Raw genomic sequence first — 26,963 nt, forward strand, 5'->3', positions numbered from 1 at the left:
TGAAGCTCGCTGCGCTGCCTGAGTGCCAAGCAATAAATAAATACTGTCGCCATCATGAGGAGCCCAGGCATCACTGGAGTCATATGCACGGTTCAATGCAATTGATGTCATTGAAACTGAGAGAACAAACAATGGACCCCAATCGAAAATTACCATTCTCTCCTACATTCCCTGTTCCTTTGCGGCGAAGCATCGTGAGCTTCTACTCCACTCCTCGTCTAAATCAGGGTTTAGTACGGCTCCTCCCGCGGCCGCCGGAGAGTCGGAGTAGCTTGTTCCTTGTCCTCCGTACCAAGAATATTATCTAGCCGCTTATCGACACGATCGACTTCGTGCCAAGAGCCTCAGTGTAACAGCAAGTATGCTCGTGCCCATCGTAGGATTCACCAGGTTAATTAATTACTCGTAACAATGGATGAGCGATCCATCCTCAGGTATTCTCCTCATCGTGCCATCACCATGATATAAACCTCGTCTTTGATCTCTAGTAATCACCTTCTTCACTCATCTCCTCGCCACTCTCTCACAATGAAGTCCACTACCGTCATCGTGGCCCTCGCTGCCGTCGTCCACGCCTCACCTCTCACCAAAAGACAGGACAACAAGGTCCCCGATGTCTGGGAGAACAAAGACACCCTCTGCAAAGGCTGGGTCCTCAGCACACCAGAGGAAGCCGACAGGCTCTGGATGGAAACCAAAGCCGGCGATCAACTAGATTTCTTCCTCCGTGAACAATGGGGTATGGTTCTCCGCCATTACGCGATGCAATAACTGACCAAGTAGAACACCAAAACAACTGGCTCATCAACCTCGAGGATCGAGTCTTTGGCGGTACAGATGGAAAGTCTGGCGCCGCGGGATGCAGTGTTCTCGACAACGATTGCAGCCCTATGAACAACATAGAATGCACTGAACAGTATGAGAAATACGGTACCGACGACAGCCTTAGCAAGACCTCGTACTGGATATTCCAGGCTGCTAAGGGCATGCACTCCAAGTTCAAGGCGCTCAAGACCAAGATCACCGAGAAGACCATCATCAGCGGTCTCAGGATCGGTCAGATGGTGACCGACTTCGGCGGCAATGAGGATGACACTGGTGATATGGTCAAGTGGTTGGCTTCCGCCAGCACAATGGGTGCTGCTCTGAGTGGACTCTCTACAAACGTACGTAATCCATCCCCCCCTGCAATTACACGTAGCTAATCTCAGCAGGTTGGGTTCGCTGTCGGCTTTAACATCCTTGGCGGAATCTTCTCCAGCTTTGGAAACCTCAAGCAAGAGGAGATCGACCAAGGTACCATCTCAGCTGGCTTGGCCGATCTGTTCGAGGCAGCTGTTGACCGACTCGACGAGACCATGCGCATCGTCATGGGCGGTGGTACTGAGGACCAGTACAATGCACTCAAGACGCCCAACCCGGATCCTTACAAGAAGCCCGTCGCAAACTTCTTCAACGGCGGTTTCTTCCTTCTCAATGACAATGCCGAAGCTGTGCAGATGGCGCTCAACTCTGTCTACGGCAACATCCAGCCCAAGGTTGCCAACAACGTCATGAAGGCTGCGAAGTTCTACCTCGTTGCTGATAAGCGCCGTACAGGCCGCGAGGACTGCGGTTACGCTACTGGTCGTCAGTGGATGGCTCTGAGAGAGGGTGAAGAGTACTGTTTCTACATCATGCGTCACGATCCTAAGCCTAACCGTGTTGGAGACTGGGCTGAGGTTTCGGGTGAGGTTTATGACAAGATGGCCAGCTATGGTCTTGGGAACAGAGAGGTTTACTACCGCGCTATTCTGGACTGTGCGCTTAATCCCAATGACAATGTTGACTTGGGAAGCTTGGTTGGTGGCAAGATTCCGACTTGTTACTTTGATCTTCCTGCTGTATACATTGATAAGGATCGAGAGGTTGGATGCGGTGATCCTTTCACCACTGTTGAGTGCGATTATATCAGTGCCACCAACATCGAGTAGGGGAGGCGACATTACTGGACAGTTACTATTCATTTTGTATATATTGATCGCTTGTATTCTAAGTCTAAGCATTAACCTCTAATTAAATATCCTATGTCTATAATATACTGCCTTGATCCATGTGAAATGAGATTCTAGAAATAAATGCTGTATCTTAAGATCCCCTCTTAAGTTTTCCTCTTAGGCTCCCGTCTTAAGCCCTCTTAACACCACTTCCCCTCGGCACCCTGAACAACCAGTAGAAGCCTAGAGCGCCAGCACAGTTGACAAAGATGTACACCCAAAGCAATCCAAAGTGCCACCATCGATCGTCATAGTTGATGTTGAACCTATGCAAGAACTCCTCCGTCGTAGCAAGCGAGCAATACTTGCAAACATCAGTGGACGAGCGATCAAGAAGATAGCCACCAGCTGCCTTGATGAAAGGACCCATATAGTCACCACAAGTCATGTTGCCAGGGACAGCCATCTGGAGAACCTCGTTGTCTGCGCACTTGACATTGGAGCCCCAGACACAAGTCGACATGATACCGCCGACGATGTAAGTCGCTGGTGAGACGCGATACATGAAGGTCCAGAACTTGGGGATATCCTTGTATGCGACACCAACACTGTAACAGTCAGCATATGCATGATAGATCCAAGGGAGAGTGACTTACCCGCAGAACGAGATGGAAAGCATCCACAACAAGGATGCGATGACACCAGCTTCTTCAGCAGTAGCGATACAAACGATGGCTGTGTGAGAGAAAGTGCTGGTGAAGAGCATGAACATCCAGAGGTACAAGAAGACAAGAAAGCCTCGGATAGCTTGGTCGTCGGAGGTGGTGTTGCGGACGAAGCCGACGGGGTAGTACCAGGTGAAGTAGATGAGGACAGCCATGAAGGTGTTCCAAGCTGCTTCAACGAGGATGTTGGACAGGATGTATGCTGGGACTTGTAAGAGCGCGCTTTGAAGTGATGAGGAGGATAAGGACTTACTGTTCCAGCGGTAGATCTTGGATGGACGCTCGCGGACTTCATAAAGATCACGCTGGGGTAGAAACATGGGCATGATCTGATCGCTGAGACTCTGGAAGAGAACCATGTACATGAAGATGGCGTAAAGCTGGTTCTGCAAGCCCTGAATGGTATTCTTGGCCTCAAACGTGAATCCGATGTAAAGTGACTGCATCTGTTAGCCAACGCCCTCCTCATACCCAACTCAAACATACCGATAAGACGATCAGTGCGATCTTGGACCAGATATATGTAGGCGACCTCCAGAAATGCTTCCAAGTCCTAATCAACACCTCACGGAACTGCGTCGAGAACGAAGCCACAAACTCCTTATGCTGCGACGCATCACCGTTCTCCAAAGCATTCGCCGCTGCTCCTCGTGTAGCAGGGAGGGAGTTAAGTCGTGAAAGCTCCTTCTTGACTTCTTGGAACTCGGGTGAATCTCTCCAGATCTGGTGCCAGTCGATCTTCTCGGCTTCTTCGTCGTTGGAGGGTTTGATGATCTCGAGCATGTACTCTGCGGGGTTCGCGTCTTGAGGACAAGGGGGTGCGCCGTTGCGTTCGAAGTACTTGAGAAGAGTCTGTGATTGCTCGCCGAGGTCTGTAGATGTTAGTCAAGATCTCAATGAGGTGGTGGGGGAACTTACCGCCAAAGTAAACCGTCTTTCCACCGGGAGCAAGCAACAGAAGACGATCAAATCTCTGGAACAACATCGCAGAAGGCTGATGAATTGTGCACAAGACCGCCTGTCCACTAGCCGTAAGCTTCTCAATAAGATCACAAATCGCCCAACTAGTCTGCGAATCCAGCCCACTAGTCGGTTCATCCAAAAACACCAACAACTGCGGTCTAGCAGCCAACTCAACACCAATCGTTAATCGCTTCCTCTGCTCGACGTTCAAACCCTCACCAGGCGTTCCGATAACAGCATCTGAAAACTCCTGCATGTCCAGCATGTCAATGACGTGCTCTACGTAAGCGAGCTTCTCAGAGCGGGGGATCTCGGCGGATTGGCGGAGGAGGGCGCTGAACTCGAGGGCTTCGCGGACGGTCATTGTTGTGAGGTGGAGATCTTGTTGCTGGACGTAGCCGACGCGGTGTTGGAAGGAGGAGTCGGTTGCGAGGCCGTCGATGTGGGTGTTTCCGGATACGACGCCCATTGTCACGCGGGTTGCGAGGACGTCGAGAAGGGTTGTTTTGCCAGCGCCAGACACGCCCTGGGAGAGTTAGTTGGGCTGTATAGAGATGGTGAGTGAAAGGGGCATACCATCAAAGCTGTTGATTTACCGGGCTTGACCCATCCATCAACGTGATCCAATAATCGACGGTCCTTACCCTTGATCTGGATATCGTAGCAGAGATCTTCCCAGTGAAACACAGAGGCGCCGGCAGTAAGTCCACTAGAAGGGTTGTTGTTGACTTTCTCAGCAACGATAGGTCGATTAGTAGCCTGAGTCTCAACATCGCCGTGATCCTTCTCAAAGTTGGGAGGCATGCGGCCCTTGCGGAAGACGAGAACCTCGCCCTTGTTCCTGGGTGGCTTTGCATGTTCAGCTGCAATGATGTACAAGATGAGGAAACCGAAGAGGAAGCCAAGAAGGATGCCGATGTTGCTATAAAAGGTCAGTATAGGTCATGTAAAGGAGGAGTGTCACGTACCGCCATTTGTTGGAGTTGTAGTAGTCGAAGGACATGTTGATATACCTATCGCCATCGACCATGGACGATCCAGGCTCAGCACCAACAACAGAGCAAATGCGAGAATTGGCGGGAAGGTCGTCGTAGCCCGGGCCCTGGGGAACCATACCCGCACAGGCAAACTTTCGATTATGGAACTCACTCGCCATCAGCGCCTCAAAGGCATAAGCCAAGGGGTTGATGTAGTTCATCCATCTTGACCAACCAAGCATGTAATCCGTCGGCATGGTAAATCCCGTGTAGATCATAAGTCCAAGACTAAGAATCGACACGGGAATCATGGCTTGATGCGTCGTGCGGGTGACGCAGGCGAGGGTGCGGTAGATACACGACATGACGAGCGTGGTGAGGTAGGAGGTGAGACAGAAGAAGAAGAAGTGACCTGCGTCGCGGCGGAGATGGGCCATGAAGTAGATAAGCAAGTTAAAGATGATCATGTTGACGGTCTTGTAGGGGAGATCGATGATGTAACTGGCGATGGCTTGGGCGGATTGATGGTAGAACGCATAGCGGTTATGCTTCTCGACAACAGGGCGTTCAGCATAAACAGTAAGGACCTAAGCTGTTAGTAAATCTCCTTATGATGGAACAGCGGACATACCTCAAGCTGACTCGCAAAAGCATTAAACAACAATGCAAAAAAGATCAATCCACCACGGTAGTAGAAACTCGAACTATCATCCTTCAAGTTAAAAAACATCGTCCCCAAAACAAGCGCCATGATAAGGTTAAATATCAACGATGCGATAGTAAATCCCGGATCAGCCAGCAATCGCCTCCAACCTCTCCAAAGAGTAAGCTTCACCTGCGCAAGGTACGAGATTGTATATGGAGACTTGGATCGCTGGTTCTTGAACTGCTCCGCACGGCGGGAGGATTTATACTCTTCGAGACGCTGCGCGGGTGGGTGATTTGCTTCGTACGCGGCGATTTCTTGCAGGAGGGCTTTGCGTTGGGGGCTGGATTGCCAGCGCTCGGCGAATTCTTGGGGGGTTCGGGGGGCGGAGGATTCGAAGCCTGACCTTACGCGGCGTTCTTGGGGGCTGGTCATTGAGGTGAGGAAGTCGGGCGTCGTTTGGCGATCGGGGCCTGAATTGTCAGCTTGACTTGAGATACAGAGGTTCGTGGAGGACTTACACTCGAAGCCGAGATTCTCAAAATACTGCTTCGCTTCGTTGATGCGGCCAAAGAATATCTGATGACCCTCATACAAGACCGTCACACGATCAAACAACTGCCCTCGTTAGTGTCCATGTCTATGAGCATCATGTCAGAGCACTTACATCGTACGCAGACTGCGGCGCCTGATAAATCGCCACCGCAGCAGCAACACCAACAAGATCAGCCTGCAATCTCAAAGTCTTACAAAAGTTAATCGCGTTCCCACTGTCCAACCCGCGCGTGGTATTATCCCAGCACTGCAGCTTTGCGCCTGTGAGCGCAGCCTCAGCGATACTGACTCGCTTCCTCTCACCGCCGCTTACACCGCGCACAAAGTCACTGCCGACACGAGTATCAACTGTGTGGCTGATGCCGAAGATGGCCATCATGACATCGCGCATCATGGTGTCGGCTTGAGAACGAGTTACCCCGCCGGGGACGTGACGTGGTGAGTGGGCAGACGAGGCGAAGGAGAGGGTCTCGCCGACGGTGAGATGGGCGAGATGGCAGTCGATCTCGGCGTTGTAGAGAACGTCGCCGCGGAATGAGCGGCGAATACTCTTCTCGTCGATACCTGAACTTGTTAGAGTGTCTTTGAGAAGATGGGAACGACATACCTCGGAAGTTCATGTAGGAATCAGGTCCAACTTCGAGACCAGCTGTCTCACCAGCGATAGTCTTCAAAAGCGTCGAACATCCTGAGCCAGGCGGCCCAAGAACAAGTAGCAACTCTCCCTCATCAACAATGCCCTCAAAATTCCTCAAGATATCAACCCGTCTCTTCTTCCCGCCACCAACCAGACCAACAAGATACTTGACAACATCAATAGGATAATCAACAATAGTCTTCTGATGTTCAGCACCAGTGCCCCAGCCGTAAACATTCAAGTTCTTAAACGCAACGCCCAGACTGCGCGGCGGCGCTGCTCCAGCGTCGGACTCGACTAGCCTCACAAAGGCTTTTACCCAAGCTCTTGGATCAAAGGTTGGTGAGTTGGGGTCTAGCATAGTGCCGGGCTGGGGTGAGAAGGCGTGGAGTTCATTGCCGGCTGTTGTTGAGACGCGGGAGAGTTGACGGGCTAAGTTGCTGATGTGCTGGGTGATGTTTTCTTGGGGTTCTTCTGTTGGTGTATCGGCTGTTGAGTCGGAGTGGTGGTCGTCGTGTTTGCTGTGAGAGGACATTGTCCTCGAGAGTCGTGTTGTCATTTTTGATGAAATTGTTCGAGTGAAGATTGACTCAATTGAGGCAAGGAGGTCTATTTAAGCTAAAGTCATAGCATGCGGTTCAGTTATGCTTATGTATGTGCATCAAGCCTTCAGAGCCGCAGATGAATTAGGGCGATTGAATCACATTCGGTCTTTCCAGAACATAACGGACAGACGGAGTCGGGAGAAGATCAAGTCTTTTTACGATTACCCTCTTTCCCCCGGGTCCCCGCGGACAATCACCCCATGCATGAAATGCCGTTTCTATCAAATCGACCCGGCCCGACGGACACGGCGATTGTCATTGGTGAGGAAGTGGATTCGTTACCCACTGTACAAGGAACCCGCGGGTGCCCGAGCAGGAACTGACATCTCGCTTATGAAGAGGAGCCCTGATTCGGAATAGTTTCTCGGAACGCGAGTTTTGCGGTTTTGCGGCTCTGGTGGGGTGAATGCCATGTAATGGATGGCTGAGTCTGACACAATTGGAGTGAATGTGAGTTGTTCCGTTATGGATTCGGTCTTTGAGCTTCATCTTGTCACGAGGGTATGATGCATCACGATGTAACCGGTGTCTTATTCTGTGTCGCTCTCGCTCTCGCTGTCCGCGCTTTACGTGACGCGACAGCGAAGAACGAGTGCGAGTTGAATATGCAGGTTTAATTGAGCCATCGAATTGCTGAATCGTTATGCTTGTTACTTAGTCCCACTTGGTCGAAATGCCAAGCGTCTGGGTTGATAAGATGTAAGCCACGTTGCACATTATTGGGTGAATCTGTTTGGAATGACGGGTCCATCATACGTTATTTCTTAGTCTGACTGTGTGCACAATGCAGAGAATAATCGGGCTAATTATCTGCCATGATCGGAGAGATAGATCTGCCGTCTGTTGAGTCGCGATCGGTCTTAGAGTTTATTGATTGATCAATGCGGGAGACGCGTTACCCTACACATTTCGATGAGATTAATAAATTAAACCCCGGAAAGAAACAGGAATCGGCATGCTGTCAAAATAAATAAAGAATCGAATCAAAAATGTTTCCGTTGTCCTAAAATGAAGCAGAGAAATATTTATATGAAGTAACGCGTTTATGATTATCAGACGGCAAGCTCCCGATTTAACACAAACACGAACCGCACATCCCATTTTAAAAAGTCTAAATAATAAGAGTGAGATTCTAAGACTATAATTACTATCTAAAGAGTAAGAAATAATATAATTTAACCTATGAATACTCTTATTAAAATGCTCAGCCTTTTATAAATAACAAGCTCGTTTATGGACTCTCTCCTAGCCGCCGGAACAAGTATTAGCCGTTGCTGTGAAACTCGTCGCCGGCCACGAGTTTTAGTCTGGGCTCTGTTATGTGGTAAGCCAATAATCCTTGCCTGGCCAATCAGCTTATGACTCTATAGACCGAGGTTAAAACAGCCATTTCATCAGATACAAAGAAAAGTCTATAGCAGGTTATCGAATAGAGCTAATACTTTCTCTTGCTTTCTCTATTTATTATATCATAACTACATCTTGCTGATTCTTACCGAGAAGAAGTTTAATAAAGGGCAAGCTGCAATACTTCGGCCGCGGACATATAATAATCCGCTGAACCACAATCAATCCTACGAGATGTCTACGGTGTCTCTTCATATCCGGGGATGCAACCCTTTTCTTTGACTTTCCAGAACAGCGACATAGAGAGCATCGTGATACAGTAGCAATGCAGCTAATTCTGCAATGTTACGCAGCCACGCTGTCGCATCGCGATACAGCGCATCTTATCGAGATAAGCACAAGATCTCAGATCCACTCTTGTAACCGAGCCGAGGTACGGATAGACCCACTGAATCCCGAGCCATGAGCATCTCCTATTAAAATGCCCAATTCCATTCGACACTCTCCTTCCACCTCTCAAATCTAGCCAGCAAGATGGCCCCAACATTAGCGGAGCAAGTGGCAGTAGACCAAGTCTCCCCCGGAGAATATGTCTCCCGACTCAATCCCATCAGAATGGGCAACGCCATGCCCATAGCCTACGGCGGCTGCACAGCCAGCATCGCTGTCAACGCAGCATGCCACACAGCACCACCCTCAATGTCACTGTACTCTGTCCTCGGGCACTTCCACGGCCCAGCATCAACGGATAAGAAACTGCACTGCAGTGTAACCAACATTCGAGATACGAGATCTTTCGCTACACGAAGGGTTCAGGTTAAGCAACAGCAGCCCAATGGGAAATTCCGTGTCTGTATGGAAGTCCTCGCGGATTTTCATATTATTGAACAGTCGGATTGGGAGTACTCTGAGGCGACGTGCTCAAAGTGGCCGAGGGCGGAAGATTGTCCGAATTTGGAGGAGTTGGTAAAGGGCTTGTTGGAGAAGGGCAGTATCACTGAGAAGCAGGGCAAGGAATTCGCAAAATCCTTCGCAGCGAATGCAGATTTCTTTGAGACGCGCTACTGCACCGCCGGCGTATCCTCCCAGAACCTCTCCGGCGCAGCACGACACACCAAAACAACCCAAGACCACCTTTCCATCACGGAAAAAGTATCCGCCGAGTGGCAGCGCGCCCTCCACGATCTCCCAACACCAACCGCCAACATGAGCGCGCTAGCATTCCTCATGGACGGCGGTCTTTCATTCTTGCCCTTGAGCCATAACCATATGTGGTTTGACGACACTGCTGCTTGTTCAACGCTGGACTTTGCGTTGAGGATTTTTGTGCCGGACGTCAAGATGGGGGAGTGGCATGTTAGAGAGAGGAAGACGAGTAGGGGAGGGGGGAATAGAACATATTCCGAGGGGAAGTTGTGGGATGCGCATGGGAATTTAATCGCGAGTAATACGCAGCAGTCTATTATGAGGTTGAGAGAGGGCGTTGTTGTGCCTAAGCTATAGAGTGTATGACTAGGTAGTGTATAAGAAGATATTAATAGAGTAATGTGTACTTTTTTCTAGAATCCAGTGCTCCCCCCAATCTTGAGTTTCTATTTAATCAGTATCGTCACTCACAAATGGCTGCCGCCAATTAGTTCGTCTCGCAGCTGCGTTACGGATGTCTATCTCACGGTCCCGCGATACCTCCGTCGCGGTCCGCGGCGTCATCCATATCAAACCACCATTCCCCGCGGCATCTGCAGTCATGTTTGCGGTGAATTCAGGAGATAAATAGCCATACAGGTCCAACGGAGCAGAGTTCTCCAACGCAGCGTGATTGCTCATGCGTGCGAATGGAGCTGGTCCGTTTGCTCTTGGGGGATCTCCGGGAGCCATTACGGCTTCTGGGGCACGGGGACCGGTGTCCTCGATCGGAGCAATTTGGTGCTCTCGCGGCTGGGGCCCACTCCAGCATGTTGCTGGGAGACCATCGCATATCTGCCTACCGGGTCTGGGAGGCACACTAGAGGAAGAAATAGAATCCTCAACCGCAGAGGTGTTTGGCACCGCGCTGTTAAGCATACCGTTGGCATCAACACGTGAGCCAGGGTTTGGAACAGTCGGTGTATGATCAAGGCCATTCCACTGATTCGTCGACTCTGAGCCGACCGAGTTGGTAGTTGTTTGCGCCGTAGCAGCATCGGAGGGTTGTGTCGGAACTTCTTCGTTCGTCGGCTCGGTCTTTACTCGTGGCTCTTTCGGTTGTTGCCGCACCGTTGACGGCCTAGCTTCAGTCTCGTCCTCATCGTCGTCGCTATCATCGCCGTCCGAGACATAAATAGCTGTACGCATAGACGCTCCCAACCGTGGCTGATCGGCTCCAGTGTTCTGTTGTTGATCCGAGGCATTGCCTGAAGCTGAGTCAGTAGCTTGTGCATCTATATATGATCAGCCATAACTCATGATCCCTTGCGTCAATGATACGTACCCATTTCGACATCTCCCGACAGATTGCGCTCTCCCATTCTTCGGATAAAGTCATCGACCTTGTCTTTGAAAGGAATCTCTGCATCATGGGGATCGTAATATCGAAACTCATTAACGCCAACCCATCCGACAAGACACTTCCCCGGAACGTCGGCCGCATCGAAATAGAGCACCGGATATTTCCGCTTGTGATAATACCGGCCCCTAGGCTTGTAGTTCTCAGTCCACTCGACACTCTCTGTATCACGATTGTAGTTGTAGCAACTCGGAATATCCCTGTCCCTGTCTAGAATGTCGGAGCAGCTCTTGAGTGTCATTTCCCAACCAAACTTGCGGAAGCTGCCCCACGGCAAGACGAGGATCGCGTAGAATTGCTTCGTCTTTGGCCAGAAGGCGGTATAAATCTCGCCTGGCTTTGGGTCCAGACCAGGGATGACCTGGGTGCTTCTCGTTCGAGGGTGCTCGCGGCTAGAGCTTGTGGACTCGGTGGAAAGAACGCTTGAAGGTCTACCTAGAGCTTCGTACGAAGGCCTTTGCGTAACGTCATTGTTGAGATCTGCCAGCTCCTTGGTGCAGTCTCTCACCCGCGTGCCGAGCATACTAATTGTCTGGTCGTGATTGGGCTGTAAGTGACCATGCGCCCCTGATGTCAAATGCTTTCGAGCACCTTTGACGGGATTAATGGTCCTGAAGTGCAGTTTGCATTTCTTACACTCTAGGATATACCAAGAATCCTTGTGAGAGGTGATCATGTATTTTGTTTCGGCGTTGCCGTCCTGGTACACGTCGGCGAAGTCGATCGATCGGTCGCCGGTAAGTGACTTTGGAGGCTGAGGTATGTTTGGCCGGGACCGCTTGGCTAGGTGGGATATGTTGGCGTGTGGAGGGCTCGCGGGTCTCTTCTGCTGGGCTTGCGATGGCTGTTGAGCCTTTTCTGAAGACTGGCCGGTTGTGCGTGCTTCTTGAACTCTAGAGCTTTCGGCGACTGGAAGGACAGGAGCGGTTTCATTCGTAGCGTTCTGTGGATGTAGTGGTTGCGAGACGGGGCTTGTATTGGTAGTGAAGGACGAGTTAGTCGTCACCTCAGCTGCTGAGCCAGCGATAGTATTCGGCTGGGTAGGGTTATTTAAAGGCCGCTGGCCACGCATTCGCCACGTCTTGTACAACGCTTTACCGAGCTCAGGACCGAATGTGTCGAGGAGCCCAAAAATAAGAGCAACCTGCTGACTCAAGAACAACTGCTGATACTTGCGCTCTTTATCATCCTTGTGTGCTTTATGCTCTGCGACTAGTTCGTTCAGGCGGATTCCGCAGGATACGACATGATCCACCTTAGCTGTGTACGAGGCTGGGTCCTCTGAATGGCCACGCGTCAAGGCGGTCGCTGTATCGAAACGTGCTTGTGCTTCCTTATACTTTTCTTGGAACTCCTCTTCTGGTGACTTCGTCGAATGCGGAAGAGGCGTCCATTGTTGGAGGAGCGCCTGTATGGCAGCGACTCGTGATGAATGGAGGCCTGGGGGGCTCCCAATGGCTGGGCTCGTTGTGGCTTGGTCCGCCATTATAGGGCTAACTAGCTAGCGTGCGTCTAGCAGTATCGATATGTCGCGTGCTATAAGTGAGTTGAAGACAAGCGATACGCCAGGCACCAACGATGTCGCCAGAAACCATTGACGCGAAAAAGACTATCCGACAGACAGACACAGCAGAGAAGAAATAAATGAAGAGTAACAGTGAAAAATAAAGGAGGCCCCTCGCACACTTCTTTGTTTTTTCCTATAATTGACAGCCTTATTCTTTGGACGTCCAATCAAAATATTGTTAGGCCGGGATGTCTGTCGCTGGCCCTACAACCAACAGACCAACTAAGTATCAGCATAACGAGGATCCCTGCAACATCAGCAGGTTTTGTAACGGTGGCTTGCGTGAGAATGGTTTAGACTTGTTGTCTCTTGTCGAAACGGTTGCCTTGTTGTCTATGCTTACCATTGCGGACCGTTAAGCGGTGAGATGAGAAGTGATAGTGTGAGGCTGATTGCATAGGCTATGTATGAGCTATGGTCAACACCACCTAAATAAAAGTCAACCTGATTAAACTTAGCGCTCTCCTCACTGCGACCATGATTATTGCAAGAAAATGAGGCAAATCTATCTGGTTATCGTCAGTTTTCGTAAACCTGATAGCGCTGTTGACATCAAGCTGAGAATGAGAGGATTTTTCATGTTTATACAAACGATAGTACATCCATGTCAGGGCACGGAAAAGGATTGCGCACTATGCAACAAAGTCTCCCGACGTTTATCGTTTGTACACGGGTAAGAGCATAATATGAGGGCAGAACACGGAAAGATCCGGCAAAAACCTGTTTTGTGAGCTGACTTCCGCACATAAATAATAAGTAATTTTATTTGGAGAAGTGGTACGCGGTTCATCACCAAATCTTTGCGCTGTATCAAGAGGAAGACGAGACTCAAAGTAGATGGATATAAGTGGAGGTTTAGAAGCGAATTACCCTGTGAACTTAGTCCTAGTTTTGGTATTCGGTCTACTTCACTCAAAGTTACATTGTTGAAGCTGTTGTGATGTAACAGACCTAGTTATATTCTTCTGCCTGTCTTCTGTTATGCGCACGAGCCATAAGTATAGTCGCTTGAGCTTAAGGCCAGTCTACTGGGCTTATGCGTAAAGAGACTAGCGACGCTACTATTCCGATGAGTGAAGGTATTAAACATCTGTATGCTATTGAAAGGTATATGGTATCATTGCTTGAAGTAGAAATATAAAAAAACAAGATCGTCATGTTCATACGCTTCGCCCATCATCAGACTTGTTCTGATGAGCTAACTCTCTCAGGCTCTCAGAATCTTCTGTCCTTGAGTTCAACACAGTCTTGAGTTTACTTCTCCTCCTTCCACGCTCCTCATCAGCCTCCCAAGCCGGTTCATTTATCCTTGTTCTCGATCCCCAAAGGCCTCTCTCTTCCAGCAACGCTTTGCATGCGGCCCATGACGTAACGGCATAAATAACCGCGTTCCAGAATCCTTGAAGCGGAAGAACCGTCGCGCTCATGAATTGCAAAGGCTTGCTGACTTCCGAAGGGTGAATGTGTGAATACATCCTATTAGCGCTGGACGGAATCCACGTAATTAATATCACCGCAAAAAACAGCATCGCGACTTTTGTATAAGCCCATGCCGCACGGTATACATCGTTGCTAGGGCGCACCGCCGGGCGCTGGACAGGTTGGGGCATGGTGCTGGTTACACGAGCAATCGGTTGAGGTGGCTGGGGCTCAGCATGCTCGCCAATAGCATGGACGGTAACTTGATGGCCCATGTTTTGTAATTGGATCGCGTCGGGTTGAGTCGCTGCTTCGGAGGTGATGGTCACTTCGGTGGTCTTCATGTTGTTGACGGTGCTTTGGTTGACGTATGATAGACCGCCTGAGCCAGAGCCCTGTGCTTTGAGGAGTTGTTGGCGTTTTCGGTAGATGGTGCTGCCGGAGCGGATGTAGATTGCGAGGGTGATGGCGATGATGACCCTGTATTGTCAGTACACTGTAATAAACTGTGAGGTAGAGCAGGCGTAGTTACCAGATTGGCCCGTAGAATGTTGCGATGCGCAGAGTGTCCCATGATGAAGTGATCCAGCACCACTGAACAGCGCTACCATAAACTCTCACGCCATCGCCATTCTTAACGAAGATAAAGATAAATGCTGGCAAGAATGGGATACCATAACAGAGAAGTAAATACGGTAACTCCATCTTCCTCAACCGCTGCGCATCGAAGCGATAGTAGAACGCAAGGTAAACATTAATCGCCATCGCAAGGGTCCATAACGCATCAGCCCCAACAAAACTGCACAAATTAGCCAAGCGTCGTAGCGAAATTGTCTGTGAACGTACGTGTGGAGTAAGAAGGCCTGTGTCTGACATCCAGCCCCATCAGGCGCGTCGATAAACGAATCAGCCATGATGAAGCAAATACTCGCCATGATATTCCCAAACGACGCGTAAAATACAAGTCGATTAATAGGTTTGTGGAAGGCATCGCAGAGACAGAAAGTTGTGATGATGAAGAGACATCCTACCAGCGATAGAACGGAGCATACTTGCTGAATGATGGTGATGAGCTTGACATCGCTGATTGATAGCCCGATCTCCATATTGTCAAGCCTCACCTGCACAACGATTACCAAATGATAAGAAAAGCAAAGAAATCCCTAAAAGGACATTCGCGTTTTGCACCGGGGAATGCAAGCCATTGTCAGGGTTTTAAGTCTGGGAATGTTGACCCCCTTTCATGTGAATTTGCCGAAGGATTGATCTGCAACAGGGGAACCCCATATGTGATCGCCAAGGGGAACCCGGGACGTTGCAAATCATGGACCTAAAGTAGTATAAGGCTTAAATAGTCGCTATTGGTAACGGTTCCAATTGGCGCTTCGTCAAATTTGCTGGTGGGGAGATGGAAGACCGCCGGCAGATGGCTCTTGGTTTTTAAGGCTGTCGTTTGAGGGATCGGCATTGGTGTTTCTGGAAGAAGGAGGTTGAACCAACGCGATGGAGAGTGATATGAAGATCAGAGGGGACGAGCGCCAGGCAGCTGGGAGAGACTCATGAAGCTTGTCCTTATCTGATCAATTAATGCGGCAATCGCAGTGCTTTGATCACAGGCCAGCATCAGCTCAATCAATTCCCTTGCAAGAAGGTCGTCATGGAAATGTTTCATGTCCACCGGTCTATTCAGTCCTGATGCATCATCCATGCTAACACCAATCGGTCGAGGTCGACCATACAAAGCACTTCAGCAACACCTCCCGAAAACTGATGCGAAAAAGAGTCACTTCTCCCCTGTTTATGAGTTGTTTTGACTGACTCGCGCCTGAGACGTGGTTAGCCTGATTTTCGTTTTACCATGCAAGTGCAAAACAAGAGCCTTTCCCCAATTCGGAAGGTCAGCAAGTGATATTCCCGCCATGTACGCAATGCCGATGGACTTAATTATGCAGTTCGCACAGAGTTGTCGGCATTGACTAAGATTGTGTAATTTCCAGCGCTGACATGTCATGGGGAACGGCCGAGGGCGCGGCGAGGATGCTCCGGCGAAGGATTGTTGTAAAGAAGGGTTCTCGCAGGCTTTATTCCAGACGATGGAAATGTAACGATACGTGCTTTTCTGTGGTTTTGTCTTTTTTTATGATGTACTGGTGAGAATGCTTGACGAGTAGGATGAGGTGAGAGCGTGTATCGGGAGAGTTGCCGGAGGAGCAGTGATTAGTTTGCGTGGGGAGTAAGTGAGGCCCCTGTAAGATGCCACTGGGGTCTATGCGCTGTATCGCCTGAGGAGCAGGAGTAAGATGCGGAGAGTCTACACCAGCGCGGCTCAAATGGGACGCGACACTTCGGCATTCAATTATCACAAGCATTTGTCTCGGCAATTGTCAACAGGGCTCAGACAAGGGACTTAGGGATTGGCATGAGGCGTTCATGCTATTGGGCCAGACTACACCAATTAGGAAGGTCATGTCTTCGAAGTCGGCAATCCAGACACTTGAATACATTCTCCTGATTTGGCCTATGAAGCTCAAACCTATGTATCGATCATGGCAGTGTGGCCTTGATGAGCTTGACGAAGATTCTGGCCAGCTGATGCACGGAGCTAGTAACAAGTCGGACACGGCATTGAGTACCATCCAAGAGAAATAAAATGTCCGTGGTTTTGCAAGGATTCAGCCATTTGGGGTTTCTTTTATACAGCTATCTAATGAACTTCTTAGAGTGCTGCTAATTATAATCATGTCTAGCCAAGCCAGTCCTAATCGTTTTCCTCGCTTAGTCATGCACTTTTTTGACTGCTGCCACTTCAGCGCGAGCTGGAAACACTTTCAGTAGCTGCAAGCATGTTATCAATGTCAGCCTCTGATATTTCCCCTGACCAATTTGCAAATCTTCGCAAGCGCTGCGCATGCCTTCAACTAACAAGCACAAAGCCAGATGCCATCTCGCCCAGAAGCCCGTCAGCTGAGGAACAGGGCCAGGAACAAGAAGTTGATCTGGATTGGAACGTGACCCATTTCCTGGCCCACGCCTTTAGTGAAGGTAGAGCCAAATGCGGTTGCTGCGAGTTTCTTCATCGCGTCGTGACCTGGTGGGAGATCCACGATGACTCAGTGAATGAATTCTTAGCGAAAGATGTCCCCGTGTCGCTGCACTATGTGTTTCGCTTTGATGAGACCGATGGGTATGGTTTAAAAGCCCTACGCATCAGAATAAGACCCGGTAAATACCAAGAACCGGCAGACAGACGTGTAATGGCTGACGGGAAACGGGATAGACGGCGAGGAATTCCATCTTGATTGCCCTATCACGGCAGCTACTGATCTCGACATGGGCACACGTCTCTGAGACTTCAACCACCTTTATCTCATATCAATGAAGAGACCTTATCATGGATGAAGTCAAAGCTGGAGTCGTGTGTATTACATGACCATGTAAACCCGGACAAAACCTTCATTCCCGATCGGCTCATTGATGTTAGAGAAAATCGGCTGAGCCTAGTCCTTACCAAGAATTTTCAACCTCGAGACGCCGAAGTCCAGCGATATATTGCCCTTACATACTGTTGGGGCCCAGAGCCTCATGCAAGCAAACAGCGTAAGACAACCACTGTCAATATCTCCCAGCATCGGCAGCAAATCCCAGAGTTCTCCTTGCCACAAGTTATCAAGGACGCCGTGGCTGCAACAAGAGCGTTGTCGATCCCATTCCTTTGGGTAGATGCATTATGCATTCTTCAAGATGACATATCCGATTGGACAAGCAATGTGCCGTGATGGAACGAATCTATGGCAACGCCTACGTGGCAGTGGCAGCTGCATCGTCTCACAACTGCGAGGAAGGATTCATCCAAAGGACAGATAGAATTCTCCTTCCTTTCAGAACCCATTCTGACGACACTCATGTCTTTGGTATATACTCTCCTCTCTACAAAGCCGACGAGAGAGAAGACCTAGTCTTCAGCCCTTGGCTTGAGAGAGGCTGGACGTTCCAGGAGCGCATCGCATCAACTCGCCTGCTCATGTTCTCGAAACGAAACGTGCATTTCAAGTGCAAATCCTTCAGTGAATCAATGGGAAGGGAGAAAAATAAGTATAACACGGATTTCCTCATGCTCAACCGCGTGATAATCGAATCGGGTGGCACGGCAGACATCTATAGAGAATGGGCCGAGACAATATCTCAAGTCAACCCTGGGTACCATCAGTTTACCCGGGAAACAGACTTCCTTCCTTCAATTGCTGGTATCGCAGCGCTTTTCAGTAGCAAGTTGAATGATGACTACGCAGCTGGTCTTTGGAAGAATAGCATGCATCAATCACTCTGCTGGGCTTTATCAATATCAGGAATGCCCAGTTATCAAGACCTGCTGAAGAGCTTGAAAACTCCTTCTCCATACATTGCCCGCTCGTGGAGCTGGGCTAGTCAACGAGAATGGTTCACTTTCGATCTATACCATTCAAATCTTTTAGCTGATTGTCGACCAGAGTTCGATAGCCTAGACACAGCTATCACCTTGCGCGGCGAGTCAGTCTTTGGCGAGGTGAGAGATGGCGCGCTTGATATTACCTCCAAGGTGTACGTTGGATCGCAGCGGATAACATACCACAAAGCCTTTCGACAATTCGATCCTCCGCAAGAAACTGTTAGATTTGACGGGCGATACTTTGCACACATCAAGCCTGATTGCTCTGCTGAAGACATATTCGAGTCACCCGAAACTCGTACACTCGCAGCGCCCATTAGTTTCCTGCTGATAGGGAGTACCATTCGACGCTGTACAGATGCAAATTTCTTTTCATCAACACATTCTGACAACTCTGAGACTCTTGGTGGTGATTCCCATGCAGGCTTTGACTATCAGTCGTCCAGCACCTCATCCCTGAGTGCTGAAAGTGGTGGTGATTTGGAGACGGAGACCAGATTCGAAAGAGCGGCTTATGGCCTGCTGATCCACCCAGCAGAAAATTCGAATGGGTATTATCGAGTGGGAACATTCTTTTCCAAGCCTCATGTAGCTGGGGGCCTGTCATTCTTCGATAATGTCATAGTTAGAACAGTAAGGCTGGTATAAGGGGATCTTACAAGGAGCATATCAAGGGTCTATTCGAGGCTCTTGCATGGCTTGCATGGCTTGCATGGCTCGTGAGGCTGTCTACCTGGGCCCGAAGTATGTTGCGCCCAGCTATTGCATACAACTACTTCTATATTCTAGATCTCTATATGCATACAGCTTTAATGATACTTTTTTTCTTTTTTTTCATGACCCAGGATTAAATACCAGGATTGTAAAGACTTGAGAGCTTTTCTTCTCTGTCATTTGATCTATTTTATTAAGATGCTACATAAAGAAAGCCTTTCAGGTATATCAGTTAATTTGCCTTGCATATGACCTATTCTGTTAATGTCATTGTTCAGCGCGGCCAAATCCCAGCATTATCTTTTATAGTCACAGCAGCCATTATCGGTATCAAGAAGTGTCTTCAGCAAGATGACTCAGTCAGCTATGGGATGCTTAACATTGCTATCCAATAATCTATCATCTAACTAAAAAGGACGAAAATAGCCATCTTTCGCAGAACTTACACCAATCTCTAGCCACAGCTGTACCATCAGTATGGCTACACCAATCTCGAGTCACCGCTGTACCATTAGCAAGGTGAAGCATACATTCATCCACCCCCAACTGACTCCAAGCTCTTAGTTTACGTAGATGAGCCGCTACACTTGGTTCATTCTCGCCAACCGAACGGCTTTCAAGGATCGCCAAGTGCTCCGCGACGTTGACTTGCATGCTACCCGAGACCGTGAAGTTCTCAAGGTCCCATACTGTCTCGCTCCTCCTGTGCATAAACCCGTTGTACTTTTCGTATCTTCCACCCCTCCCTTGTAGAAAGCTCTTCGTGCGCTGTTCATTCGCCCGGTACTTACTCACTGCTGCTTCGTACTCCTCGGGCTGTTCTAGCCTTTGAAGGTGGCGGCTCTGCTGTAGAAATGTATGCACGTTCAGCAGCCGCCGGGCCGTGATGTCGAGGGGTGTTTCGCCTTGCCGGTTTAGAAGATTCCACTCAACGTCTTCATGTTCAAGTTCCTTAAGTGCATCCAGATTACCCGTCTCGACTGCTATATGTACAGCAGCGCCAAACTCCGCATTCATCGCGTTCAGATATTCCGGTTCTGGGTACTTCTCAATGATGGCAGAAACAAGTTGGCGCGGGGCGCGGGGCCTGAACTCTGTTTGAGACTCGTCGAGAATGACAGACATGTGAAGAATAGATAACCCTTCGTTGGCAGTTGATCCTGAAGGTATACATGCACGGAAGAATTCTTCTGCGCTGGGGGGAGTAAGCTCGAGAAGAAAAAGAATTTGATTGTCGAAGTTGCTGTACTTGCGGCTCTTGCGGATGAGACGTGCTAGGAGGGTAGTCTCATCGCCGTCCTCATCTACGCGGCGGCATGACACGTCACATTGCTCGCTTTCGTATAGTTCGCGGGCACGCGCCTCGTACCCACCCATGACGGCCATCTCGAAGGCAGAAATGTCACTGTCATCTGCTTCGATGGGTAAAGGCGTACCTTTGGGCGGCATCAAGCTTGGCTCGCCTGTGCGTTCCATGATGCTGCGCCCACCAGGCCCGGCCCGTATAGTGAACGACATCTTGAAGCCTCCCTGAGAAGCCTTCTGCTGGAGGATATCCTGGCCGGCATCCGGGCCAATGGTTTCTTTGAGTGGCGGATCCCTGATTAAATCAAGCTTGAGTTTTGACCTTGCGTTCGACTCGAGGCGTTCCTTGATATCGTATAAATGGCTGATGAAGTCTGCAATTTTGTGACCTTGAATCGATGCTTGAAGCTCAAAGGCCGAGTCTGAGTCTCGAGTCTCTCTTTCGGCAAGTGGCAGGAGGTACTCAACCGCCGTCAAGTCCTCGACATCAAGGGCAATCTGAAGTGTTCTGATGAGATTCTTCGTAGTGGGCTGAATGTCTAAAGATCGCAGATGATTCAGCACAAACGGTTGGCCGTACAAGGTCGCTGCTGTGAACACGGAATGTTTGACCTGGGTGACGACGTCCCAACTGACTGCGTGGCCTTGGCTTCCACGTTTCAACAGGAAAGTAATAGTCTCCTCGCATCTCTTGATGTGATCCTTCCCATGCATTAATACCCGATCGTACAGGCCCTGGTACCAGTAGTCGACGGCACACCAGAGCGGAGTGACTTTTAGCGAGTGCGTTTCATAACACATCCAATCCCACAACTGTCCGTATTCCTTGTCATCAGGTAACAGGGCGCGAAGGATTTCTGACATGTGTAGTCTTGCGGCAAAATGGACTGGCGAGTATGTCCTCCCACGTTTCTGAGCAGACATAGTTCCTGTGTGCGGTTCATACTTCTCGGCTCCGTTGAATGGATCCGCGCCCAGGGAAACAAGCACAGAAACTGCTGTGAGGCTCGACTGTGCCACCGCAAACAGCAGAGGCGTCGCATCAACAAGGGTGTCTCGCAAATCGAGTTGGCCAAAGGTGCATTGCGCAGGGAGGTTGCATCGGGCTTCTAGATCGACACCTCTGTCTTTGATCTGCCGTGCTAAAGGAAGCATGTCCTCGTCTCCAAAATGGGCCAAGAAATGCATTGGTGTTAGTCCGGAGGCTTCATCCCTTAGCGGCGTATCGTGCTCGATGAGAACCTTGGCAATCCTATAGTCACCCTGTTGACAAGCTTCCATCAGAAGAGAAACACACAGGTCGGCATCCATGAAGCCCGGTAAGTCGAGAATCTTTTGCAAGCTGACATGCCAGCTCTTGCCAACCAAGTATCTGCAGATGAGTGGGAGGCGTCCTCTCAGTTCGTCGCTGTCTTTGAGCTGGTCGCTTTCCGAAAACGCCTGATCTGAAGGCGCAGAGATGTCTGCTTCCTCTTTAATTCGTGCATTCAGCGATGACATCCGATCCCTCATTACTTCAGCGCATCTTTCTGAACTCAATCGCTTTAAAGAACGTCGATCTCCAAGAACAGCCAGATCGTAGAGCCATCCTTCCTCAACCTTTGATTCAATAGGATTCGGCATCCCTACCCAATCCAGTACCTGTCCCAGAATAGCGCGGGCCCCTCCATGTCCAAGCTTGGCGGCAATTACAAGATATTGTCCGGCTTCGCTAAGTGACGGTGCGGAATTGGCAGCGGACCGGTGAATCCCAATGAGCCATGTTGCCATTGCATATGCCGCGAGGGATCGTGAGGTTTCGCAGTATGCGTCTGAGTCAGCGATCTCCCTTATCTGAGCAATTATTGCGGTAGTAACTTGGCCAGGAAGTCGTCTGAGCCTGCTAAAGTATGTATTGATCTAGACGCATAAGCCATGTTAGACCTGGCTAGGGTGCGAAAGCTTGCTGGTACTGCTTACCGAAATCGTCCTTTCTGGCCGAGGAATCAGGGTTACATGCCTCCCGTCCTCCACTCTCCGCTTCGTCTTTTCTGTATATATTTGACACAATTCTGGATAAGGGTGATGGAGTAGTGGTATGGTAGGTTCGGGATCCAGCTCTCGTTGTCTGTCTGTCGCCGCAGTGGACCGGCATATCACGTCCTCAGCTTCACCTAATGGTATACTGTTACCTGGATTGAGTTAGACATCTTTTTTACTGATTTAGAGACAGCGGGGCGCTTACCAGGGCTGAGAGAGACGTCTTCTTCAAGCCTATCCAAAGTCTCAAGGACTCGGACATTGTGTTTAGCGGCAGATGTAATCTCATGGTGGAGCATAGTCCTCAGTAGCTTGATGGGTCGTGCCGCTCCAGCCTGAAGCTCATCTTCGCCGGAGAGCATTAAGTCGAAGAACTCGGAGATGAGACCCGATACTTCGTCCGTGAAAACACGTGCGCCCGACGAGTCATTAGTATCCTTTTGCTTTCTGATAAAGCTTGCGAGAGCACCATCGTCAGTTTTGAGCTTATGCAGTGACTCTTTGCCATCACCTGACTTCTGCGCCTCCTCAAGCACCGTATACATGAAAGGCCCAACTAATAGAAGTGATGCCACAAGCGTCAAAGAATAGATATCAGCTTGACGCAGACCTTGATGGCTGAGGGACTCCAAGACTTTGGGACTTTGCCACAAAGGAGTTCCTGATTCGAGCTTGGTTGGTCCGTGTAGGTTGGAAACAAGAAGGGAGCAGCCAAAATCGGTAAGCTTTGCGCATGGCCTGCCTTGTTCGTCGATGAACACCAGGATATTTTCTGGCTTCAGGTCTGCGTGGATGACGCCGACAGTGTGAAGAGCAAGTAAGCCTTGATAGCAATGGATGGCCAGACGCAGTCTGTCCCTCGCATCGAGCTCCGTCGAACTCTGAAGATACCCCCATAAATCGCCGCCTTGGGCCGTCTCCAGCACAAGAACAGGCATCACAATGCGGTCGCTGTATACACTCCAGCAGATACCAACCATGTCGATGATGTTCTCGTGTTTCCGAAGATGCTCATTCTTGAGGATCGCGATTTCAGTACTGATGGACTCTGATAGGTCCTGGCCGGGATCCGAGTTCCAATCCACCGTCTTTTTCGGGACTCGGAGTACAACGTCATTCAGATATAGCATGGCCAGTCTATGGATAGTGGTCATTTTAAACCTCGAATCAACGTATTTTAGCAGTGTGTTTGGCTGGCTCCGCATGACCTGGAATGAGTTGCTAGGCGCCAGGGGAGGCTCTCTTTCAAAAGCCTTTTCGTCGATGCAGATGTTAACCAGCACTTCTTCTCTCGGGAATGGACATGTGCCTACTGCATCAATGGCGGCAGTGAATAAAGGCAGTAACCCCGGCATGGGCCGCAGTGATTCCTTCGTGTGGTTTGTCATCATGGAACTCAGTGATCGCCAGGGAGCCTTGAATGGCTACTCAAGGTGTTCTTGCTGAGCCAGATAGACAATATATGGCGGGATTCTGAGTAGGCTATCAAGGGTTCTTGCTGACCAGCCTGCTCAAGTGACCTGTTTCTTGGAATGGGACGGCAGTATTTATTCTTCTGAGACTACACCGAATGCAGAGATTGGAGGCGCAGTCTAGACTTTGCATTGTACAGCACGTGCAAAGTTTCAATCCATCACATTCTTGTGAGTCTGTGCCTTGTCAAGATTTGATTCACATTTAGCTAGCATCGCACGCCACAAAGATGAGGGGAAAAGCCTTATTGCAACCACCAAGACGAACTTATTTGGACTAAGGTCTGTGTAGTGATATAAGCCCCCAGCCACTGAGTCCAAGGTGGGCAGGGGCGGCCTTTCAGGGCTCGCTATTCTACTTTAGCGCAAGTATGGGCAACTGTGGCGGTGGCAGAGAGCCGTGAAATAACGGAGGTTCCCGCTAGAAGTTCCGCCATCAAGCGGTAGCACATGATCCAGGCCGTCCAAAACAAACATAAGTAAATGCTAGGTCTGATCAGCGTGAGCATGAAACAAATCCTCGTGATTTAGATTATTCTTATCCCTCCAAAAGTGCACCAAGCCAACGTACCCATTGCATACCAAAAAATGTCTGGCCTCGAGGCTATTGCCATTTTGGGATTTGTCCTGCAGGTCGTTGAGACTACCGTCACGGTCATCGATCTGTGGAAAGCCACAAATGAAGTCGGGCAAGAGGTTATCGTGATAAAAGCCAGACTCGACATGATTCGCGCCCGTCTCAAGACCTGGGCACTCGACTGGGGGCTGAAGGAGGGGAACCACATGAAAAGCCGACGCTTCAGAGAATTCGGATCTCTGGCTCTGAGGTATCTCTTGATAATCCAATATCGACTCACGGCGCTGGATAACTTTGACAAAAAGTATCCCTCACTGTTCCGAAATGATCGCGTCTTAGAGGGTCAGCCTCGCTCAGAAGAACGCGTTCTTCAACTCGCTCTGATCGCTCATGCGGATGGGCCGGATGTCAGAGAACTGGAGCTGCTTCAGCAGGAGGTAGCTTCTATAAACCATGCCAACATCATCCAGCGGGGGAGATGGGCCCGGAAGGAGGGCAAGGGGATGAAGATGACGGACCAAATTGCCGTATTAGTTGGAGAGCTCGAGGATTTCTTTACACCCCCGACGAGCGACCCGAACGGCCCAGTTTTCCTCAATCAAAGGTTGACGTCAGAAGAAATATCCTCTCCATGCCAGCCACAGATTGGAGGTCCTGTAGAGGATAGGGCTTCCAAACTAGTAGAGGGTATCGCTAATTTCAAGGAAGCTGCACAAGAGATGAGAAACCGAAGCGACGCTTTGCACCAACGAGAGTTGCTGCGAAGTCACCGAGGAATCAAGAACGAAAAGAAGCTGGACAACACACCTGAATACTCTACCAAGCGCAGCCTCGCCGATTTCAAGTCTCGCAACATCAACATCACACCTGTGATGATCGAGTGGATATGCGTACCAAGTAGCTTATCTGCGGAAATCAAGGAGGCTTCTCAAAACCAAATACACGACCTCGCTTTGCTACTACATTCGGAAAAGAAGCCCCAAGAGTTCAGGACTCTGGAATGCATAGCAATGGTCGATATGCCCGTGGCAGAAGAAGAGGACGCACAGTACGGTTTGATCTTCAAGCTTGAAGAGGGGCAGCAAGTCTACACTCTCTTGGAGCTGCTGAGCAGGGAAGGTTCTGCGCCCAAGTCTCTCACTGAGCGACTGAAGCTTGTTAAGCTGCTTTCCAAAACGCTGCTGTTTCTTCATCTGGGATCATGGCTGCACAAAGGCATCCGTAGCGATAATGTACTATTTCTTAGTAGCGACATATCTTGTGTTGACCTTGGTGCAGCATACATTGGCGGTTTCGACTACAGTAGGCTGTTCCGGGAGACCAGGTTGACTCAAAACGTTGGAGACAACCGATTTCAGAACGTGTACCGGCATCCAGATCACCAAGGCCATCCAGTGCGTCAGAATGGCGAGGCGGCTGACCGACCGTCTTTCTCCTACAAGGCCGACCTGTACAGTCTTGGTGTCCTGCTCGTGGAGATTGGTCTGTGGTCGCCGATCATCAAGCTTTTAGACGCTCGAGGGAGTCAAGAGGAAGACAGACATGTGCGCGAGGCAATACTTGACATGATTCCTGAGGTTAGGATGAGGATGGGTGACGCTTTCGCTGACGCAGCCTCGGTTTGCCTGAGGAGTGACTTCCATACGGGCGAGGCTGGACAGCCAGAGAGTGTTCAAGAGAGTTTTTATTTATCTGTGGTTAGATTGCTGGAGCGATGCTTTATATAACAAGACTTTTTCAACGTCACCGATACTTAAGCCTACTGTAACAAAACATCGCACTGAGAGCGCTTTAAGGGCCGAAGGTCAGATAGATGGTAACCTCAGCACCAACTCAGCTTGGGGTGGCAGGAGTTCAGCTTTAAAAACGGAAATAGATTTTGGTATGCCTGAGTCTTGTCTCGGAGCTAAGTGGCATCTATGAAGGCTAAGCCAACAAGGGAAATGAGGATAGATACAAGGCGTTTCTGCTATTAAACCAGGTTATATGAATTGGGAAGGTCTGGTATTCTAATCCAGCAGTCTAGAAATTGAAATAATAAAGTTATAATATATAGTATAGACTACCCTATTCTGCTAAAATACTTATTTAAGATTAAAATATATACATTAGAAACTATACTAGAATTATCTTCCTGACCTCTTCGAAGTCCTTTTCATCTAGCCAAGAGTCACTGCACTGCAAAAGTCCATACCGGCGGTATACCCCCTTGCCTTCGTTAGGCACCTCATACACTAATAACCCCGGCACAAGTCCATAAACGTGTTTATCTCGGCCTACAGGCAACCACAATACGTCAACACCCTGTCCCCATTCTCCGCCATGGGAAGGGCTTTGAGGCATGCTCTGCATGACTTGACGATTTGCGTCCAGCAAGTAGCGACATCTGAAGCTCTCTGTATGACCTGAACAATCATTCTTGACATATCCAACATCACTTCTCCCAATGGTAAGTTGGAAAATGGGGGCTCTGATGTATAGCCTTGAG

The 26,963-nt window shown here is 49.6% G+C and overlaps 9 protein-coding genes across 13 annotated transcripts; 5 read left to right on the top strand and 4 right to left on the bottom strand.

The window, feature by feature from the left end:
* Nucleotides 1–528: 528 nt before the first annotated feature.
* FOIG_12491 (uncharacterized protein) lies at nt 529–2,073 on the top strand (the record flags this gene model as incomplete). The annotated part of the gene is made up of 3 exons (XM_031213400.1): nt 529–739; nt 784–1,166; nt 1,215–2,073. 3 exons carry the CDS (start codon nt 529–531, stop codon nt 1,971–1,973), a joined length of 1,353 nt encoding a protein of 450 aa, XP_031056731.1. The 3' UTR covers nt 1,974–2,073.
* Nucleotides 1,990–7,309, bottom strand: FOIG_12492 (uncharacterized protein). 5 transcript variants are annotated; one of them, XM_031213402.1, is made up of 11 exons: nt 6,450–7,309; nt 5,955–6,406; nt 5,809–5,905; nt 5,273–5,760; nt 4,633–5,228; nt 4,241–4,586; nt 3,620–4,190; nt 3,188–3,573; nt 2,955–3,141; nt 2,633–2,903; nt 1,990–2,584 (listed from the first exon to the last, which is right to left on the bottom strand). In XM_031213402.1, the coding sequence occupies exons 1-11, from the start codon at nt 7,036–7,038 to the stop codon at nt 2,167–2,169; spliced, it is 4,401 nt and encodes a 1,466-aa protein (XP_031056733.1). In that variant the 5' UTR covers nt 7,039–7,309; the 3' UTR covers nt 1,990–2,166. The 5 variants fall into 5 exon arrangements, with proteins under 5 accessions (XP_031056733.1, XP_031056734.1, XP_031056732.1 ...); XM_031213403.1 differs by having other exon boundaries at nt 1,996–2,903; XM_031213401.1 differs by having other exon boundaries at nt 1,996–2,584; nt 2,633–3,141.
* A 1,656-nt stretch (nt 7,310–8,965) lies between these two features.
* Nucleotides 8,966–9,981, top strand: FOIG_12493 (uncharacterized protein; the record flags this gene model as incomplete). Its single annotated transcript, XM_031213406.1, has 1 exon — nt 8,966–9,981. The coding sequence occupies one exon, from the start codon at nt 8,966–8,968 to the stop codon at nt 9,932–9,934; it is 969 nt and encodes a 322-aa protein (XP_031056737.1). The 3' UTR covers nt 9,935–9,981.
* FOIG_12494 (uncharacterized protein) lies at nt 9,859–12,620 on the bottom strand. The gene is made up of 2 exons (XM_031213407.1): nt 10,902–12,620; nt 9,859–10,851 (listed from the first exon to the last, which is right to left on the bottom strand). The coding sequence occupies exons 1-2, from the start codon at nt 12,460–12,462 to the stop codon at nt 10,028–10,030; spliced, it is 2,385 nt and encodes a 794-aa protein (XP_031056738.1). The 5' UTR covers nt 12,463–12,620; the 3' UTR covers nt 9,859–10,027.
* A 994-nt stretch (nt 12,621–13,614) lies between these two features.
* On the bottom strand, nt 13,615–15,192 carry FOIG_12495 (uncharacterized protein). Its single transcript, XM_031213408.1, has 3 exons — nt 14,809–15,192; nt 14,495–14,761; nt 13,615–14,442 (listed from the first exon to the last, which is right to left on the bottom strand). The coding sequence occupies exons 1-3, from the start codon at nt 15,066–15,068 to the stop codon at nt 13,704–13,706; spliced, it is 1,266 nt and encodes a 421-aa protein (XP_031056739.1). The 5' UTR covers nt 15,069–15,192; the 3' UTR covers nt 13,615–13,703.
* A 1,622-nt stretch (nt 15,193–16,814) lies between these two features.
* Nucleotides 16,815–17,310, top strand: FOIG_12496 (uncharacterized protein; the record flags this gene model as incomplete). The annotated part of the gene is made up of 2 exons (XM_031213409.1): nt 16,815–17,184; nt 17,240–17,310. 2 exons carry the CDS (start codon nt 16,815–16,817, stop codon nt 17,308–17,310), a joined length of 441 nt encoding a protein of 146 aa, XP_031056740.1.
* A 427-nt stretch (nt 17,311–17,737) lies between these two features.
* FOIG_12497 (uncharacterized protein) lies at nt 17,738–19,036 on the top strand (the record flags this gene model as incomplete). The annotated part of the gene is made up of 1 exon (XM_031213410.1): nt 17,738–19,036. One exon carries the CDS (start codon nt 17,738–17,740, stop codon nt 19,034–19,036), a length of 1,299 nt encoding a protein of 432 aa, XP_031056741.1.
* A 465-nt stretch (nt 19,037–19,501) lies between these two features.
* FOIG_12498 (CAMK/DCAMKL protein kinase) lies at nt 19,502–23,631 on the bottom strand (the record flags this gene model as incomplete). The annotated part of the gene is made up of 4 exons (XM_031213411.1): nt 19,502–19,605; nt 19,654–22,306; nt 22,367–22,578; nt 22,632–23,631. The coding sequence occupies 4 exons, from the start codon at nt 23,629–23,631 to the stop codon at nt 19,502–19,504; spliced, it is 3,969 nt and encodes a 1,322-aa protein (XP_031056742.1).
* Nucleotides 23,632–24,486: 855 nt separating this feature from the next.
* Nucleotides 24,487–26,202, top strand: FOIG_12499 (uncharacterized protein; the record flags this gene model as incomplete). The annotated part of the gene is made up of 1 exon (XM_031213412.1): nt 24,487–26,202. One exon carries the CDS (start codon nt 24,487–24,489, stop codon nt 26,200–26,202), a length of 1,716 nt encoding a protein of 571 aa, XP_031056743.1.
* Between the last annotated feature and the right edge of the window lie 761 nt (nt 26,203–26,963).

The sequence above is a fragment of the Fusarium odoratissimum genome, assembly GCF_000260195.1.
Source record: "Fusarium odoratissimum NRRL 54006 unplaced genomic scaffold supercont1.27, whole genome shotgun sequence".
In the NCBI taxonomy this organism is placed as follows: Eukaryota; Fungi; Ascomycota; class Sordariomycetes; order Hypocreales; family Nectriaceae; genus Fusarium; species Fusarium odoratissimum.

Coding starts and splice junctions, on each gene's coding strand:
- FOIG_12495 (XM_031213408.1), bottom strand. CDS start 15,068: ATGGAGATCGGGCTATCAATCAGCGATGTCAAGCTCATCACCATCATT. Junction 14,762..14,808: donor CAGGCCTTCTTACTCCACAC/GTACGTTCACAG, acceptor TAATTTGTGCAG/TTTTGTTGGGGCTGATGCGT. Junction 14,443..14,494: donor ACATTCTACGGGCCAATCTG/GTAACTACGCCT, acceptor CTGACAATACAG/GGTCATCATCGCCATCACCC.
- FOIG_12494 (XM_031213407.1), bottom strand. CDS start 12,462: ATGGCGGACCAAGCCACAACGAGCCCAGCCATTGGGAGCCCCCCAGGC. Junction 10,852..10,901: donor GTCGGGAGATGTCGAAATGG/GTACGTATCATT, acceptor GATCATATATAG/ATGCACAAGCTACTGACTCA.
- FOIG_12492 (XM_031213401.1), bottom strand. CDS start 7,038: ATGACAACACGACTCTCGAGGACAATGTCCTCTCACAGCAAACACGAC. Junction 5,761..5,808: donor TGAGAATCTCGGCTTCGAGT/GTAAGTCCTCCA, acceptor CTGACAATTCAG/GCCCCGATCGCCAAACGACG. Junction 3,142..3,187: donor TCGCACTGATCGTCTTATCG/GTATGTTTGAGT, acceptor TAACAGATGCAG/TCACTTTACATCGGATTCAC.